This window comes from Drosophila hydei, unplaced genomic scaffold (genome assembly GCF_003285905.1).
Source record: "Drosophila hydei strain 15085-1641.00,03,60 unplaced genomic scaffold, DhydRS2 tig00000060-arrow-pilon, whole genome shotgun sequence".
NCBI classification, from domain to species: Eukaryota; Metazoa; Arthropoda; class Insecta; order Diptera; family Drosophilidae; genus Drosophila; species Drosophila hydei.
The window spans coordinates 1,299,999-1,319,012 of NW_022045656.1; the positions used below are offsets into that span (position 1 = coordinate 1,299,999).

The following is a 19,014-nucleotide window of genomic DNA, read 5'->3' on the forward strand; positions in this document are numbered from 1 at the left end:
GCAGCAGCAATAAATGCAACAGCTCCCCCTCACTCGCACGCCACTGCCCGCCCGGGAAGTCTTTAAGTGCTGTTGATGTTATTTCCTTCCCTCGTTCCCTATTCCCTATGGACTTCGCACGCACACACATATCTCTATAAGCAAAAGCAACGAATGCATCTCGTAAAAAGCGCATCATAAAATATATATATATTTATTCACGCACATATATATATATATATATATATATATATACAAATGCAATTAAATTTAATTAGTGCAGTATGCAGCAAGTTGACCAAGAAGGGAAGGTTGCGAAAGGGGCGTGTCTTGTGCATCTATTAAGAGCAAAGTTTAATAAACAATCATCATTAAACGACTGAACGACTGCACCTGAAATAAATACAAGTTTCTCATTATTTGCACAATGAATGGCTGCATTTTCCAACACTGGATGCAATGAATTTAAATGAAATGAAAATAGCAGATTATTTTGAATACGTAATTTTGCAACACTGAAAATTAAAAATGATAACTTGATATATAGTAAATATATATATAAATAGTAAATTGTTAAATAGAGCTTGTCTTAAGCTAATGCCTTTTGCAACACTGACTTCGTTTGCAGACAATTAATTGATTTAGCAACACTAAAAAATAAGTTGAGATTTGAAATTTTTATATTGAATTGAAATTTGCCTAAATATAATGCTTAGTCTAGCTTAGATAGATGTATTAATACTATATTTGATACATGAAACTTTCGACCAACCCTCGCTTGCACTTTCTGGGTTCAATCTCCCCAGAATGGATCTGAGACGGTTTTGCTTTATAGTAAATCGTATTTTTAGCCCACTAACCTGATGAAATGGAATTTGCTGAATCACTGCGCGGCGTATGTTGCATGGCCATGCCCATGGGCACGCCCATGACGCCATTGCCCGGATTCGAGCCGAGTCCATTCGAGTTGCCGTTCGTGTGGTGCAGCGCACTGAGGCCCAGGCCAATGGAGGACATAGCACCGACCGTTGCTGCGACGCCGCCGCCGTTGAGGCCATTCTGCTGCATATGCAAGTTCGTTGTGGGCGTGGTCGAGTTAATCAAACTATGCCCATTCTGCTGCAGCTGCTGCATGCCACTGACCAGGCTGCCCATGTGCCCACCATTCGCCAGCGAGCCCAGGTTCGTGGCACCCGGCACATAGCCGTTGCTATTGTTGTTGTTGTTATTGTTGTTGTTATTGTTGTTGTTGTTGTTGCTGCTGCTGTTGTTGTTGTTGTTGATGGGTATTATGGTGGTTTGGGCGGGCAACGTGCTGGAACAGCCGTGCATGGCCAGCGTAATGACGCTCTGCTGCTGCGCAGTGGCATGCCCCAAACTGTTGCCATAATGCTGACCCGCATCGTTGCCACACAGCCAGCTGCCCTGGTCGCCGTAGTCGGGCGAATCCAACGGTGACGGCGACATGCTAAGCCCCGACGACAGGACGAGGCCATTGCTAGAGGAGGTCACCTCCGACGAGGACTCCTCCTGGATGCGCAAGAAGCCGCCATTGTTCGACCAGCGTCGTTTCATCATTTGATAGCCGATGGTCGCCGTTGTGCTGCCTTTTTGTCCGAAACTTGCGATGCCAAAGAAAAATCCTTTCCTAGCGGTCCAATGGGTTCCGCTGCTAGTTTAATCTAAATCTGTGTGACTTTTCCTTTTCCAGTTTCCTTCTCCTTTTCCCGCTCAGTTTTCAATTGTTTTTGGTATTTTTTCTAGTATTTTTTACGCACCTGCTTGCGCACGAAATACATTTTCATGGCGTGCCATGCGCCACGACTTCAACAAACAAAAGCTGCAAAAAGTTTAATTTGAAATTTAACTCAAAACTCGATTCAACAATTTTGATTTTGCCGCCTGTTTGCGCGTCGAAACTCGTTGAAAAAAGCCTTTCAGAATAGACGAAAAAACACTTCTCCCGGTTGACTCAATACAGGTTCAATGTACCCGGCGCAACGCTCATGAAATTTTCATTTTCATTTTAATTTCATGGCAAATTGTCGCCTTTTGAAATTAAATTAAAGAAAAGCAACGAAGAGACGAAAAAATACTTAATTATTTAGCTTTAGCCTAGGGAAAAATACATTCTAGCTCTAGCTAGTAGGAGTTGCTATATCTATCTCTATCTCTCTCTCTCCCTCCCTCTCCATCTCTTTCTCTCGCTCTCTCTCTTTTCTTTTAACTGAACCAGTTTCTGTGAGCAAGATTGTTAAGTTTTGATAAGCAAATTTATTGTCATATGCTTGGACCATAATTTTATTAGCAAATTTCAATTAATCAAAGTCAGAGAAGCTAAGTTTTGCCATAGCTTTCAGCTAAGGTCTCTTCTCGGAGCGAAGCTGTTAATGGTGCTCACAGCTTAACCAAAGTGTCAGATTTTAATTGATGATTATCAGCAGCCAGTTCTTATTTATCATTCATCATTCGAATCATTCAAATCTAAATTCTGTACCTTTTACGCATCATTTAGCTAATCAATTTCATTTCCCTGTTTGCGCAGCGCATATAGAAATTGTTATTGGAATTCGGTTTCGAGGCGAGCCCCACTTGGAGCTATACCTATGTATACCTATGTATGCCATTGGTTCACTTGTTGCACTTATCTAAATATTTTCATAATCATTTGTTTACACATTCTGTCTGTTCAAGTTCCAACTCAAGCACAACCTTTACAACAATAACAACTATACGATATGTGCTACAAGCCTTGGAAATATTTATTATTAACATTGGGCACTCGGAAGTGGCGACGGCGGATAAGGTGAGATATTTCTTCAATTTATACTTTCCGTATAGCACTCAGAACTCACAGAAGCAAAAGAATTATACTGGGACTCAAGCTGTCAGTTACATAAGCCTTCGACAATTTAGACTTACGTAAGCGCCCTTCTAAGCAATTCTCAAAAGAATTTAGATTCAGATCGAAAAGAACTCTTTATAAAATTCATATTAGCATTGTCGAAACAACTTGAAATTGCTATATATCTGTGATTAAAACAATGCGCCCTTCTATGCAATTCTCATAGGTATAAGATAAATGCGCTGAAATATTTAATGAGCTTAGTAGTTAGCTCTTGTTCTAGTACTAGGCGAATGGGGCGACTTCTTTCATTTACAAAGCAGTTTTCGTCACTTAAGCTAAAAGTCGCCTTTCTATGTGGTTCTCAAAACGACAAATAACCAATAAACACAGCCAACTTAACTTTAGGTGTTACCTTGCTGGCTCTATATCAAATTATGTTGTTCAAGGCAATCCCGCATGTTATCAACAGATCGCAAACAAGTTCTTAAATCCATGTTTGACTGAAAAGTTATAGATTCGATTCGAGGCATACTTTTGTATGTTATTCAAACATGGGACTGACAAGTGAATTTATATAAGCCACACACACGCCCATTAATATGTATGTATATAGGCCTGTTCGTGATCCAATCAGCAATCCACTTAGGCAGTGTCACACATTTTGTCTTAATGAGATTTCGATGTGCATAGACATTCATAATTACAGCGCTCTGGAATTGTAATGCGCCTAATTAATAGCATTTAATTAAAGCGAAAGTTGATGCGAGCGAGCGACTAGAGAGTAAGTAAAACAGTCAATAGACGTGGCCAACAAATTGTGGGTAATACGCGGTCATGGTCTACGGCAGCGCCGATGAACCAGATGAACCAAGCTGCAGTTGAATCATTTTCAAAGTGAACAACAGGTGATTCATCAGATTCCTCATTTGACAGTTGAACTCAAAGGCAACGCTGAAAATACATTTGCCAAGCCGAAGCGAATCGCTGCATAAGAAGACCGGCAAGCGAAACAACAACAACAACAACAACAACAACAGCAACAATAAGCAAAGTGTCGCTGGCAGCAACTTTGAAGTTGCCGCAGTGCATATACCCTGTAAATGAGGGCAGATAATGCACAGTGAGTGAACGACACTTGAGAGAATCAAATTTATATATATATTTAAATATATTTATATATATATATATATATATAATTATATATATATATATATATATATATATATATATATAATTATATATATATATATATATATATATATATATATTTATATAAATATATTTGCAAATTTAAATTTAATTATATAATTATTCCAATAATATTGATATATATATTATATAAAACAAACATCGATTAACTCACATCGAAGCTCATCGATCTTTCACATATACATGCTTAACTTGGTAAACAAATCGATCTACCCGCTGCAGTTGCACAAAGGCGAGTGAGTAGTTTTTTGTTGAAAGCGCCAAAACCGGTTTTTGGCCACTCACTGGCCAGAGAGAATGTGAGAGGAGAGCGACGAAAAAGTCATATTGCCATCTCGCTTGCGCAGCAGCTTAGAACAAAATCAAACACGGAGAGTCTAAGCTTTTGGGCAAGGCAGAAGAGCAGCGAGAAGGGCCACGAGAGAGAGAGAGAAAGGCGGGGAGTGACAGGGGCGGGCGTGTATTGGCCGTCACATTGCTGAGATTTTGGCCCGCATTAAGAAACGTAAAAAACCTGTCGCCGTCGACGTATCTCGTTCAATATGAGCGAGCAACAAAAACAACAACAAAAAACAGGTTGTTCTGTCCGCTGTTATTGTTGTTGTTGTTGTTGTTGCTTTTGCTTTGTTGTCGACAAAAAAAATCTTGCCCAGCAGCAGCAGCAGAAGACGCATCCAGTTTACAGACAGCTACAGCTATATCTACAGATTTATGTATATATATATATCTGTCAGTGTGTGTGTGTGTAGTGTATGTCTGATATATAAACGACATTTAAGGCATTTTTATAGCTTTGCGTGCTTCGTTGTTGTTGCAGCTTTTTGCGCATTTTACTTTTAGCTTTTTTCAAGCTGAAGCACACAGCAAAAAGTCAGCCAAAAGGCAAGTGCAAAAAGGCAAAACGCGCGCAGTCGCAGACGTCTTTGCCTTTCTATCCATATCTAGCTTACTCACTCTTGCACACACACTCTCCCTCTCTCTCTCTCTTACTTACTCTCGCTCATTTAGCTTTGCCGCGTAATTGCCGTAAAGTTCTTCTTCTTCTTCTTTTGTCTTCTTCTTAATTTGTCAGCGCTTCTGTTGCGACGCATTGTGAAATTTGTTTTTTTTTTTTTTTTGTTGTTGTTTAAGTCAATTTGTAACGCGTGTAATGTTCGAGGGCTGCAAGCTCAATTCAAGAATGAGAATCACATCAACTAAGTAAAATAGCTGCCGACTTGAAGTAGCGCTTCAATCGATCAGCTCGCATTGCGTCATGAGAAGCGTATAGAAAGGCCATGTAAGGCCAAGAGAGATTGAGAGTTAGCTTTCTTTAGAGATAACTTCTTTATTTCGATATTATATAATAAATATATATACATATATATACACGTTATATTGTTATCTTTCTTTAGAAATCGTCACTTTCCAAAAAAAGTCTATTTGGTCTATTTGGTTGATCGGCAGTATATATATATATATATATATATATATATATTTTTTTTTTTAATTACTGATACATATATATAAAAATGAAAACTTTGAAGAAAGTTACAATAGAACTTAAGCATCTGGCATAGATAAACTCTGTTGGATTGCTGTCTAGAAATACCTAATGCATACAGATCTTTATAATTATTAAAATTTAAAACATGTTCATTACTCTTAGTATTATATTATGTTTATTTATTCGCCTATAAACCAGTTGAATTTCACACAGAGGGTTCGATTGATTCATTAAGCAACTGATTAAAGTTTGTGCTCACAAAAATTCCATTAAATTTACGTCTGAGAATTGTAACGCAGATTTAAGCAATAAATTGAATTGATTTTGAAAGCTTCGCATCTATTTTTGTTAATTGCTGTAAAGATCTTAAAATCGTAATTTCTTATTATGCAATTACGTTTGCTTTCAGTTTATTGGTGTTACTTAAGCCGTTGACTCATAATACACTTAGTATAGCCGTAATACGCCTTTAATAAAGCAACAGTCACCTGTATTTGACATCCTTTTTCAATAATTGATCCAAGTGCAGAAGTATTCTTCGTATTTGGAAGTATGTCAAGTATGTCTGGCACGCGATTGTCGTTTGCCATTTGGCCTGAGAGCTTACAAATGCAATAGACTTTATGAAATGTACAAGAACAACGATTGGGAGTGGGCTTTGGATATGTCTCGAAGGATTCGAGTGGAGAGAGGGCGAGAGAGAGGGGCTAGAGCAAGTGAGATATACTGGCAAAGTAAAACAATTAAATTTCCGTTGACCGGCTAAACAAAGAGCCTTAATAGGCTAACAATATGCGTAGGCACACACACACACATATATATATATATATATATATTTATATATATATTTATATACATATGGATCCTTTTAATTTCCTGCTGTTATTTTTATGCGCGTAGCGCAAACGCCGCGTGATTTCCATTCGCTTACATGTTGACAGGGCTTGTTGTGAGTGTGCGTGTGTGTGTGTGTGCGTGTGTGAGTGAGTGTTGTGCACATGTGGCATATTCCCATAAACAACACACAACTGCGCCATGTGTCACTCTGCCTGCGCCTCAAGCAAAGTAATCTAATAATAATGTGTGGCCCACCCAAAAGGCAGAGTAAAAGAGATGCAGCGAGAGAGTGAAAGAGAGAGAGATATGTGCGCCGTCTTTTTCTAAGAAGCAGCCCCCGAAACTTGCTCCAGTCCAGGCTCAAGTGGAAGCTACTGTTGCTGCAGCGTGTGGAGCAGAGATCATCGCATGAGCAAAAAGCCTTTTATGCTATGCCCTAATGACTGTCATTGAGATTGACTTCCTGCTGGGCTATTTCTTTCAGTGAAACGAAACACACGAAACATATGTAGCCTATTACTTAGACGAAATAAGAGTCCAGCAGAGCATGCCGGGCACAAGCAAAGCATATATAGCGAATAGTAGTCAGAGCAACTAAAGTGGAGTAAATTTTAGTGTTTCACCTGCTTCCAACTTGACTAAGTGAAGTTGCAATGAAGTTTCATCTATAGACAATATATCAACGTTAACAGAAGACTAATCTAATAGAGGGCACATCAAATATGTTTCCAAGTTTTGCGATCTTTATGGAGCTAAAGTCCCCGACCTAACTTTGTTCTTTGCACCTTGATTAACTGAGTCGAAAAGGATAAATTTTTTAATTAACATTTTTAACATAAGGAAGAGTTCTTTAAGACACTCTATATTCCTTATATATATATATATATATATATATATATATATATATATATATATATATATATATATTGGTTTTCGTTTGCCTGCTCAATATTGAAGCCTAAGATATTCTTGTTTGATTTATTGATTTCTAAAAGCCTAAACTGCTGATGTATCTCTAAGTTTCTAAGTCGTGAAATATATATTTTACTTATCAAGAAAGAAGAGTTACATTTTTTTGCTTTTACGCTGCAGTTTTTGCAGGTGCAGGTATCTTCTAGCCTATCATTTGTACATTTTAACAAAAAAAAAGAAGAAATACCATCTGTCAAAAAAAATGTTGACAGCCAAAAACTTTGGGCCTTTCACATGCACAGAAATATATATATATATAAAATATATATAATATAGCTGATGAAGTTTGATCGAATGCCCAATTTTGGCCAGTACCGAAAGTTCCTCAAAAGCCACTCGAAATTCGACAGAATCAAACCGACAACGACGCCAATATCAACAGAGTTGACCTCGTTTCTCTTTTTTTTTATTTTGTGGCTTTGCTTTTCTCTCCCTCGGACTTTTGTTTTTGTTTGCAGTTTCTCAGCCTCTTCGCTCGTGGTCTGTGCAAACACACGTGCCCAAAAGCCGCACGGAGCATACATATCTATCTTTCTCTCGCTCACTCTCCCTCTCTCTTCCTCTGCATCGCCATGTATATCTTTCTCTCTTTCGAGACGCGACTGCAGACAGACTTAACGGTTATTTTCGTTTGCGTCGCTCTGGTTAAAAACACATAAAATACAACCAAAAACCAAATTTTACCAACAAAAAAAATAAAAAAAAACCAAACTGGTTACGCTTGGCTTTTCCGTGAATTTATTCTGTTTTTTTTTTATTTATTTTATTTTGGAGTTTGCTGATTTGCTTAAACATGAGAAATGGTGCCATTCAATTGACACATATAGCTTAACAGGTGGAAGTTAACATTTAACTCGCACTTGTCAAAGCTTTGACAGGGGCTTCGGTGTGTTGGCAACGCGCTGCATTTGCTTTTTCATTTGTTTAATTTTCTATCTTCGTCGTTCTTCATGCATGCTGAGGTCAATTTAACCTGCCGTTAAAGTACATGTTCAGCTTTTGACAGCAGCTTTAGCCACGGCATTCTGACTTACAATATTATAAAATTTTGCATGTTTTTATTACAGTTTTGCCGATTTTTTTTCAATATTAAAATCAATCTTTATCTTATTTTCAGTGTTTGTAAACGTTTAACAACTGCTTTGACAGCAGCATTAGGTTTTCCGATTTTTCAAATAAGATCTTTTTCTTCCAATTCACTACATATATAGATATATGTATATATATAATGTAGATGAGGATATATGTGCTGGAGGAAACTCAGCTGAAAATTTGCTATCAAAATTTAACGCAACACTGATGTCAATACTTGACAATAGCTTTGACAGCAATTTTGCCAGTTCACTGTCCTTTCGCATGACTTTGATTGTCGCAGATTTTTATATGTGTGTCGCTGCCTGTGTCTTATAGACCAGCTGTTCCTTTTCCAGGCAGCTTATGTTTACAATATTGAGAAGTCTGAGGATTGCCATAAAATGATAAAATGATAAAATCATAAAATCATAAAATCATTTACATGTAAGTCCTTTCTCCTTTTTGGCTGCTTTCTCATTAGCCAAAGCAATTAACAATGAAAACAACTTGCATAAAAATTCAGTGAAGAGCGGTACGAATTGCGAATACCCTGTAAAGGTCAATCTTTCGTTTACTTGAGTTACCTTGAGACATCTATCCCCAGAGGAGTACGAGCTTAGCTAGCTATGCAAATATGTTTCTTGCATCATAACAGATACTATGTGCTAAGATCTCTGATTAGAATCTAATCAGTCGATCTATAAATTTGATTTTTGACATTTTTCAATTGTCTGTAAAGTTTTGAGGCTTTACGAAAAAGTTCTAAGCTTTTTAATGGCCAGCTGAGCCAAGTCACAAGTGAAAATGAGAAAAGAGATTTTAGGCAAGAGATTTATGGCGCAGTTTACGGCTTTTCATTAAGTTACAAAGCCCTTAATTGCTCGCAATGTTGTGACAGGGCACGCGTTTGGCTTAGGCCAACAAAAAACATAGAGAAAAACTCTGCTGAGACACTGCGAGCTGTCAATTCTTGTTCAAGTTCTTTGCACTGAGACAAATTATGCGGGAGCAATTGAATGCCAAATGGAATCATCAACAACGCACATAAAGTAGCGGTATCTGAGAGGCAGCTACAACCTTGAGGCAACAGCAACAAGAACAAAACTAGCAATAAATAAAAATATATATGTCTGCATTAGAGAGAAAAAAACAGCAACAAAATAGTAATAATAATAGGAAAAAATGAATAGAAACCAGCCGAAAAGGCGAACGCTCAAAATGCGCTTGAATCATTTCCTTTTCCGGTTTTGTCGCGTTTCTCTTTTCGGCTCATTTTTCTTATAGACTCGAATAATTTTTATTTTTTATTTTTGTTGTTGTTTTACGTGTATTCATTATCGATTTGCATTTATTATCGAGGCGATTTGCATAGAACGGCGGACTTGCCTCAATTTCGGCTGACCTTTTGGAAAGTTCTCAAAGATATGCAGACAGCTGTGTTCATAAAAATAGTAGTGCGACAAGGCGCAAAATAGACAATTTGTTATAAACAAAATATTTTGAAAGCAATTCGAAACGAATATTAAAATTAAGATTTCTATTGATTGAGCTGCCTTTTTGCTACACACTTTGGAAAAATGAATAAAATTTAGTTGTTCATAAAAATAGTAGTGGCTACTAAAGGAGGCAACTCCTTATATTATGGGTCGATTTAGCAGCTGGTTGTAAGTTTATTATTTCTTTGTCAGTTGAGCTGGCATAATGCATACATTTCATATATATAAATATATACATATGATTTAATTCTTGATTTTTTAGACCTAACTCCATTTGACATGCATGTTAAATATTATGCAACAAAGTTTAAACTGCAAAGGGGTTATGTTCATAGCTGTTTAACATTGATGTTAAAACTTGCAATGAATCAGGCTTAGAAATAGAACTATTTACTAGTAGCTGAGCAGTTTTGAAAGTTCGATTCAATTAATCGAAACTCAGTTGAACGAAAACGTTCACTTTTTCTAATTTCCTTTATTTTAATTAATGTTTTTTGCAGCTGATTAAACTTCTTTATTGATCAGAAATGCAGTCAACTAATGTCTGATCTCAACTCCATTAAAACTAGCTCAATTTAGTCTAAGGCAAATGTATAACACTGCCCGACCTTGAGCTTGGGTTGAGTCTGTTTCTGTTTTCTATAGCTGCCAAGCCTAATATGTATTTTGTCAGTTGCTAGACTAAAAATATTATAATTAATTCATTGAAATACCATATTGATCAGCTCTCAGATGTGAGTCATAAAAAGATCTGGTTTTTTTTGTAAATTTGGTTTAGCTGAGGTCGTTAGCTTTTTGTGGGGGCAACGAGAAGGGTTTTTGATATTTGCTTGGCAAGAAAGCAGTAGTAAGGCGAAAGGATATTGTAGGGATTCGGTTGGATAGACTTTCAAGCAATTGATTGAGAGCTCAAAAGACGACTCCAATTGACTCCAATAAGAAGCGTGGCACTTTCAGCACGTCGGAGTCTGCACCAGATCTTATCGAGCTAATTTGATCTCATAAATCAGTTGGCATAACTTATTATCTCTCAGTCTGAACATATTTTCATTCGCAATGATGGAAAACTGTGGAAAGTCCGCGGTAATTGTCTGCGAAAGTGTTGACAGGCATGTTTTATTTTGTTTTTGCTGCTTCTTTGAAATTTTTCTTATTTTTTATATGGATTGAGCAATGTGAAAGCGTTGCAATGAAACTCGTTTCAAGCGCCGTTTTTATGGCAAGACTTTGCTAATTAATGCCACAACACACACACGCACAGTTGCAACAGAAGCTGCTCTGGTTTTTCCAGAGTTCGATCAAAGAGCTGCAGACACAAATGCTGCGAGCTGCACAATGTATGTCCAGGCAGAGAGAACAGAAACACGCACACAGAGGTAGCCACAGGAAACATCTAAAGCAAGCAACAGAGCAGATAAGACAAACAATGAACACAATAAAGGAAACCTGTTTGATGCGCTTCGCAATTGTTGAAATTTATTTCTCTGTTCGCCTTTTTTAAGGGTGGTTGGCAGATGAAATCTGGTCGAACCTGTGCATGACTCATGCATGACCCAGTCATCGACAGCTACTCAGTCAGTCAGTCAGTCAGTCAGTCAATCGAATTTGATGCTGCGACAACTAGAAATTGATTTATTGATTGAACTCCAGGCGTGAACCTGCTGCAGGTGCCTCGTTGTTTACGTTGCACACAATGCAGGTCAATTGCTAGGCGGCGCCAAATAGGAACTGAGTTTTTATGGCAAGCTGCTTCAAGGTTTTGATGTGCTGAATGCGTTTGTTGGCCTTGCTATAATTTTTATGGCACATAGGCTTTTCTACATATTTCTATGTATCAAAATAAAACATGGCTAGAAATAATAATTTCGCTATTTGCATTCCTATAGGTTGCCATAATTATTATGGTCAGATTATGGCATAAAATTGCAATAGCAGCTGCTAAGCCTACTTACCTTTCAGACGTATAGCAACTTTATGGTAGCTTTATAATAACTTTATGGTAGCTGCATAGTAACTTTATAGTAACTTTATAGTTACTTTATGGTTATTTTATAGTAACTATAGATGCTTTATAATAACAGGGAAGAAGCTTGATAGCAACAATATTGAGAGCTATTGAGTTTCAGTTGAAATGCATGTGCTATAAATTTTATAGCAACTGATGACTATACATAAATAAGAAATCGGAATTTGTTTTGTCAACCACGACAAATTTCTGCTATAAAATTGATATCAAATGGCAAATAGTTGTAGCAGCATTTGCTATACGTTTATAGCAAGTCGCTTTTAGGCATGGAAATGCGCAAAAACATAAACACAGCAACTGGCCAAGAGATCGGTCCGTTGAACAAGCCCGCACATTAGGCACACACGCACGCATACACACACACACACACACACACACGCACTCAACAAATACTTATGATAATCGTAGACAAACAACTCATAGATGAATAGATATAGGTGGGGTGGGGGCGCCTATTAAAACCAGAAGCTTGACAATGCATGTGAAGAGCTCTGAGCACAGCACAGCACGGAACACGAGACACGAAACACTTTGGAATGTGCGCCTAGAGCGAAATTGATATACATATAGATACATGGGTGTACAGATGTATATATACATATATATTTGCATAAAATGGCATTAAAATTTGCCATTTTGCCAACTTTAATGTACCATAAAACAAACAGCAACGACGCCAAGTAACTTTTTTTATAGCTGTCAAGGCAAAGGCTGGCAAAAAGAAGAGCAAAGACAGGTCGCCAGCAGACCCTGAAAGTGGATCTTCTTTCGGTAGGGACGGGCGCAGTGGGCGGTGCTGCTCATAGGGGCTCTCAGGCATTCTGTCGCTGCGACAGGCAAATTAATTGCGCCTGGTCCGAACTAATGCGAGTTGGTTAATGTGGCTTTTTGGCTCATTAGGCGCCTGGAATTAGGCAACAATTTCAATTCTTTTTTATTGAAAATAAAAAAAAAATGCCCAACTAAATAAATAGATACACCCAAAGAAAGGCAATGCGAACTTAGCTTTAGCTCATCTTTCATTCTAAATGCATTCAATATATTGATGCCCGAGAGTAAAGACAATAAATCAAAGAAGTTTTCCAGATATATGCAATATACCACATACTATATATACTTTTCTCACAGTGTATATGGCATACGAATAGAGGGCACTACGAAAAAAGCAACTCAACCAAAAGAAACAAAAAATTGTGGGCAAAACAAGAAAAAATTGCGACACGCGCAAAGCCAGCCAAAACAATTAGTACGGAAGCGCGTTCATCATCAGCGTCATTGTCATTAGGAACAGCATTATCATCATTAACTTCATTAGGCTGTGGTGTCCTGCTGAGTTTGTGGTATTATTGATAGGCCGCCCAATGCCTCTTGTTGCTGTTTTCTGCAGGTTGAATCATATTACGCAGCACCAAACAAATATATATATATATATATATATATATAATGTGTTTATATATAAATATATTACTAGGAATCAAAGTTCAGCGGCGCACTTTAAGCGTGAACATCAATTAACAAAACTTGATTACAAATTTGATGCTTTCATAATGAGGACAAAGACTTTTGATGGCTTTGACAAGCATATCGGCTTGCCAATAGAGCAAGAGAAGCAGTTCAGATAGATAACAACGAAATTGTATTGGATCCAGCACTTTCTTACGTCTAAGCTTAATTCTTCAAGTACAACGCATTAGAATAGTGTGTGTACTACTCTGATTCATAGCATATATAATGATATATATAACTGAATGTCAAAACTCAATTGTTCAAAGTCCCTTCGTGTACTGCGAATAGTTGAGATAGCAATATCTTAACAAAAGCTTTTCAAGCATATTTGATTTAGAATTCTCAATTGGTTCTAGCTAAATTCAACCTAACCATGAAACTACTCAGGCTGAAGCCCTTTAACTTTGAATTGCTTCCAGTTGAAATCGACTTATATGGTTAAATATGGCCTTTGGCCAAAACAAATTTGTCGTTTCTTCTTCAAGAAGTGCCGAATTTATTTTTCTCAAAATCAGCTTAGATATTTGAAATCGGCTCACATTACAATTCAAGCAAATTTGCCTGATTCCAGCCCAAATGATGGATAATCACTTAGCAAGTGGAGTGGGGAGGAGGGAAGAGCTCGCCACTTGAAAAGTCAATAAGCAGCACAATTTATTTGTATAATTCGGTTGTTCGATGCCAATTACATGTGCCAAGTGCTCACTGTATATCCAAATGTATCTCAAGTGTGTGTCCGTCTGTGTGTGCGTGCGTGTGTGTGTGTTAAAAAAATATAAATTTACATTTCAGCAAATGCGCTTTAATTGGCCGTCTGTCAGTTGTCATGACAATAATTAATGTATTACCAATTTATGGCCAGAAACATGTGTGCCTACAGCAAAAGTATCTGCAGATACAAATGTATCTTCTATGTGCTGCGTATCTTGGCATAGAAATGGCTTCACGCTGCTTTTCATTTTTTCACTTGGCCAAGTTTTGAGCACATTTTCGTTTTGCTGTTTTTCTTTTTTCATGGTTCTGCCTATTTTTTTGGCCGGTCGGAAAGGAAATGCGTAGCTTGTTTCGCTCAAGCGCATCGCATGTATCTCAAACTAGATTCCAATCCCAATCTGTGTCTGATTGAATGGTTGACAGGTCAAATGTAAATAATCAGAATCGCATAAAAAGTAAATAAACAAGTGTCGAACGGATGACAGCCTAATTCACATCAGATCCATTTCGACATCTGACGAGGAAGACGGAAAGAGAGAGACAGAGAGAGAGCACACTTGAATATACAATTATTGACATCTTTAACTAGCTATTTCCCATAACTAATTATATATTTATGAGCCTCTGAGTCCCTGATTGTCTGACAAGTTCAAAAAATATATATTTCATTTTATTAAAAACTCCCTCATTTCTGAATTTCGCCTTTTTTCACTCTTTCAATTTGCTTTCTTCACTTTTCAACGAGTTTTGCACACGCGAACAGTTATATTTTCGTCGTCCTCTTACGCTTCCAACTTACCGTTAGCATCTACGAAATTCGTTAAATCAGCTACTAATCCATATAAATAGTTATCCATTTACAAAGTTATAGATTAAAGATGGAGCGTAAGCAATTTCTTTGCTTTTGTTTTGCTTTTGTATTCTTTCGCACTCTTTGCACTGTAATTCTTGGTGGCTTTTAGATTTTATACACTGTACACTTTTTGCTCATATTTCATTTCATTTCACTTATTTTCTCATTTTTTTGCTTGCTTTTGGGGCACTTTTGGCAACTGTTTTAACTGTGATGCGCTGAGAATGCGGGTGTGCGAGCGAGATAGAGCACTGTGGCTGTCAGTCAGTCAGTCGGGCAGTTAGTCAATCAATTCGGTAGTCGTCAGTCGTACATCTGTAGACGCCAGGACATACCCAGACAGTGCAGACAGACAAACTGCAGACGTTAGTCTGACGTCGTCGACATTAGCGTCGCAGTCGGCGTCACCGTCGCCGTTTAACACGCCGCTGTTGCTCTTCCTCTTTGTTGCGTTTGGCTCCCTCGGCTCTTGGTTGATTACGTAGCGTAGTCGACGTCGCTGTATGATAAACGTTGTGTTGCTGTCGCTGCCGCTGCGGCTGTTGTTGATGTTTGATAGTTCTTGTTGTAGGTGTCTGCGTGTGTGTGTCTGTGTGTGCGTGTTTCTTTCTATGTTTGAGTGCTGTGGTGGTGTGTTTGCTTTCACTGTAAAATGTTTAGATTCATGTGCGTTTTTATTTACACATTTTGACTGTTTCTTTTTCTATTCTATTTTTTTTTGGCTCGCTGCTATTTTAAAGCATGCCGCATGCAGCGGCTGTGAGAGGCAGAATTTCAAAACATATATATATATATTTATATTTAAATATATATATAAATAAATTTATAAAACTGTTGCACTTCAGGCTGTTGTTTTTTTTTTTTGTCAGCTTTAATGCATTTGCACTTTGTTGTACCTAAATATATTTTATTTCAATTGCACTTGTGTTTAACAATTTATATTTGTTTTGTTTTATTTTGTATAGCATAAATTTGTTATATTAACTTTGTGGCATCGCGTAATATAAATAAGAGTTTCGGCTCAACCGTTATGCTTTATTAATAATATATTTTTAATTTATACAATTATTTTCTTTTATTTTTTTTTTTTATTCAAAAGCAAACCGCAAAAAACACAACGAACGAACGAGCGAACGGGAGAACGAACCGTTAACGACAAAGTCCAAACAAATACTAAATGTAAAGTCCAAACAAATACTAAATGTTATTGCTCTGTTAAATTGGGAATGATGAAGTGCGACAAAACTCACCACGAAACCCACCACCGCCGCTGCGAGAGGGAGAGCAACAGTGAGCGCGCGCGTCGGCAGCAACCCACACCAGAGCAAACATTCGCTCACAAAAGTCGAAAACGGAATCAACGCTAAAGTTAAATGTGAAGCGCAGCGCACACACGCATAAATATTTTACGCTCTCTCACACACGCATACACACTCAACAACGAGTGGCTTGAATGAAAATGCCGATGCAATCGCACGCTGCTCTTTGTATTGCCTCTCCGGCACGTACACACACAGCTATAAAGAGACGCTCGCTCACATACAGGCAGCGTTCTTTACCCCACTGTTGCGTGTACACCCACACTCACAATAATGAGGCGTGTCTGCGTTTGTGTGCGTGCAAGTGCCATCATCGCTTTCCTTTATATTTGCCTCCTTTTAATTTGTTTTCTTTTTATTTTCGTTGGTTTTTCATGTATTTTGTATGTGTGTGCGTGTGCTGTTAGCTCTACTGCTGCCGCTGCTGCTGCTGTATACTGGCGTCGCCGTCGGGTGCACAAGTGCAAATTCACACGTACATTCGAAATGTGTTCGCACAGTGGCACAAAAACGATTGTTATTAACATTGCCAGACACTGACAGCCGCCAGAGACAAGGGCAAATGCGAAGTTGGGAACTTGCTCTTTGCAGCGGAGACGTTGGAATTTTCTAGTACAAATGCATTTACATATATGTATGTGTAAGTGTGTGTGTGTCAATGTGTGTGTAGATACCTATTTACATACTATGCATGAAAATGAATGGAAATGGAAATTTGTAAACAACCAAGTGAGAGCTAAGGAAATTTAGTGTTAATTTTCTTATTATTGTGTTTTTTATAGAGAAGAACATGCTTGGAACTACAAACATATAGATAAAGATAAAGATACAAAATACACAACTTTTTAAGCGTTGTTCAATTTCAGTATGTTTATATATCATAAAGACGGTAAAGAAAACTGCAGATAAATTTTGATACTACAGATACTTTTTTTTTTTTAATACATTTTTTTGGTTATTTGAAATATTTTTCTATCACTCGCTTTATCAAAGTTAACAGATAATTATCAAACAAAAAAAATAAATAAATAATGTATCATACAACTCTCTCCCCTTCCTCTCGCTTTCATTTTTGCAATACTATGACTACAGCGGGACCCTAATAGGAACGTATCTTATCTCTTTGCTTTTATCTAAATGCATAATTTTTGAGACATTAAAAAGTTTTTAAGTCATTCAGAAATCCATTTTGTTAAACTTACAAGAACTCCATAAAACAAATATTTGCCTAACGAGCTTGTTTAAATTGGACTAGATAAGAATATTTACGAAATGCATTGTAAACTGCATGTTAACTGCCTGTTAAAGCTGAGACCTGCTTTTTGTGTAGATCAAGAAGCGAAACGATCTCTGCAGAATGGATGCTTTGAGATAAAGTGCAGGTGAAGTGAAATATAATTTACAAAGGCTTCAAGCTAATATCAGACAGATCAAAATATTTCAATTCAACTACAACAAACGCTTTGCCTTGAAGTAAATAGCAGAACGAATACGAATACGAATACAAATATTAAAACGAATTCGAGTGCGAGTATCTGTATCTAGAAGTACGTGTATAAAGCGACGCCGTGCTGAGACGTAATTGATGAAAGGCAAAGATCTACAGCGCAAACACTGAACAACAAAAATAATAACAACAACAATAAGAAAATAAAACTCAACTAAAGCAGACGGCGACGACAGCGACGCCGACGACGGCGACGCCGACATATGAAATTGCACATTTCAAATACAATGTGGTTAAAAAGTAAGCGCAGAGGCAAACAAACAGAGATACAGAGATACACAGATACCAATAGAAGCGGCCAGAGGGAGAGAGGGAGTGCAAAGGGGAGCAGCAGATAATTGTAGACAGTCAGACACAGTCTGTCTGCGTGTATGTGTATTTGTGTTTGTGTGTGTGTGTTGAGTTAACGCTGGGCAAGTTCAAGTGTAGAATGCAATAGAGCGCTGCAAGCAGCGGCAACAACGCCAGAGAGACAGATAGAGAGAGAGACAGAGGAAGAGCGAGCTACAGCGCAAAGAGCGAAAGCGTCTACGCATACGCATAGAAAAAAGCCGGCAAAAGGCAAGGGCAACAGAGGCAGAGAGCGCGCGACTGCAAGCGAGCGAGGGAGCTGCAGCTTGGGGAAATGCGCTGCTGTCTGTGGTGAATTTGGCGTTTGGCAGCATTTTATTTTGGGGGTTGGCTAGACACATTGAACCACAAAAGTTCAAGATGAAAACACAAAATATCAACAATGACAGCTGAGTATGAATTGCGGTGTGGAGAAGGGGACATACCTCATTCTCTCTCTCCCTCTCCCTCGCTCTATCTCTCTCTCTCTCTTTCTGTCGGTCTGCTTGTAAAATATCTCTCTGGGTGAGTATGCTGAGCATGTGTGTGTGTCTCCACTGCTTTGGCCGACTGCCAAACGTTCAGTAGTACACTGGAGCAATTTGGGTGTGAGTGCAACTGCGAGTTTATATATGTATATGTGTGTGAGTAGGAGTGGGCGACAGTGTGTGTGTGTGGTTGGTAGGGCGTGAGGAGCGTCACGGCTGCCATTTGTTGGGGTAGTTCGCTGCCGGCAAATAGCAAAAAACACGGTAGCAGACACAGTCGCAGTCGCTGCCGCTGCCGCTGCCAACGCACACACCCATGCACACTAGCACAGCTTGCTAGAAAATAAAAACAAAAAGCAGAAAACTTGTC

General features: G+C 38.1%; 1 protein-coding gene across 4 annotated transcripts in view; it reads right to left on the reverse strand.

Moving 5' to 3' along the window:
* Positions 1-19,014, reverse strand: part of LOC111604337 (ecdysone receptor) — a 109,628-nt gene that overhangs the window by 40,592 nt on the left and 50,022 nt on the right. Inside the window, exons 1-2 of one of the 4 annotated variants that reach the window (XM_023322398.2) lie at positions 14,947-15,770; positions 840-1,819 (exon numbers count right to left, since the gene is read on the reverse strand). The exons of the other annotated variants lie outside the window; for them this stretch is intronic. Of the exons in view, the coding sequence (XP_023178166.2) occupies positions 840-1,557 (718 nt within the window). The 5' untranslated portion in view covers positions 1,558-1,819; positions 14,947-15,770. Of the gene's footprint in view, positions 1-839; positions 1,820-14,946; positions 15,771-19,014 lie in introns of those variants that run through there. 4 annotated transcript variants of the gene reach the window in all.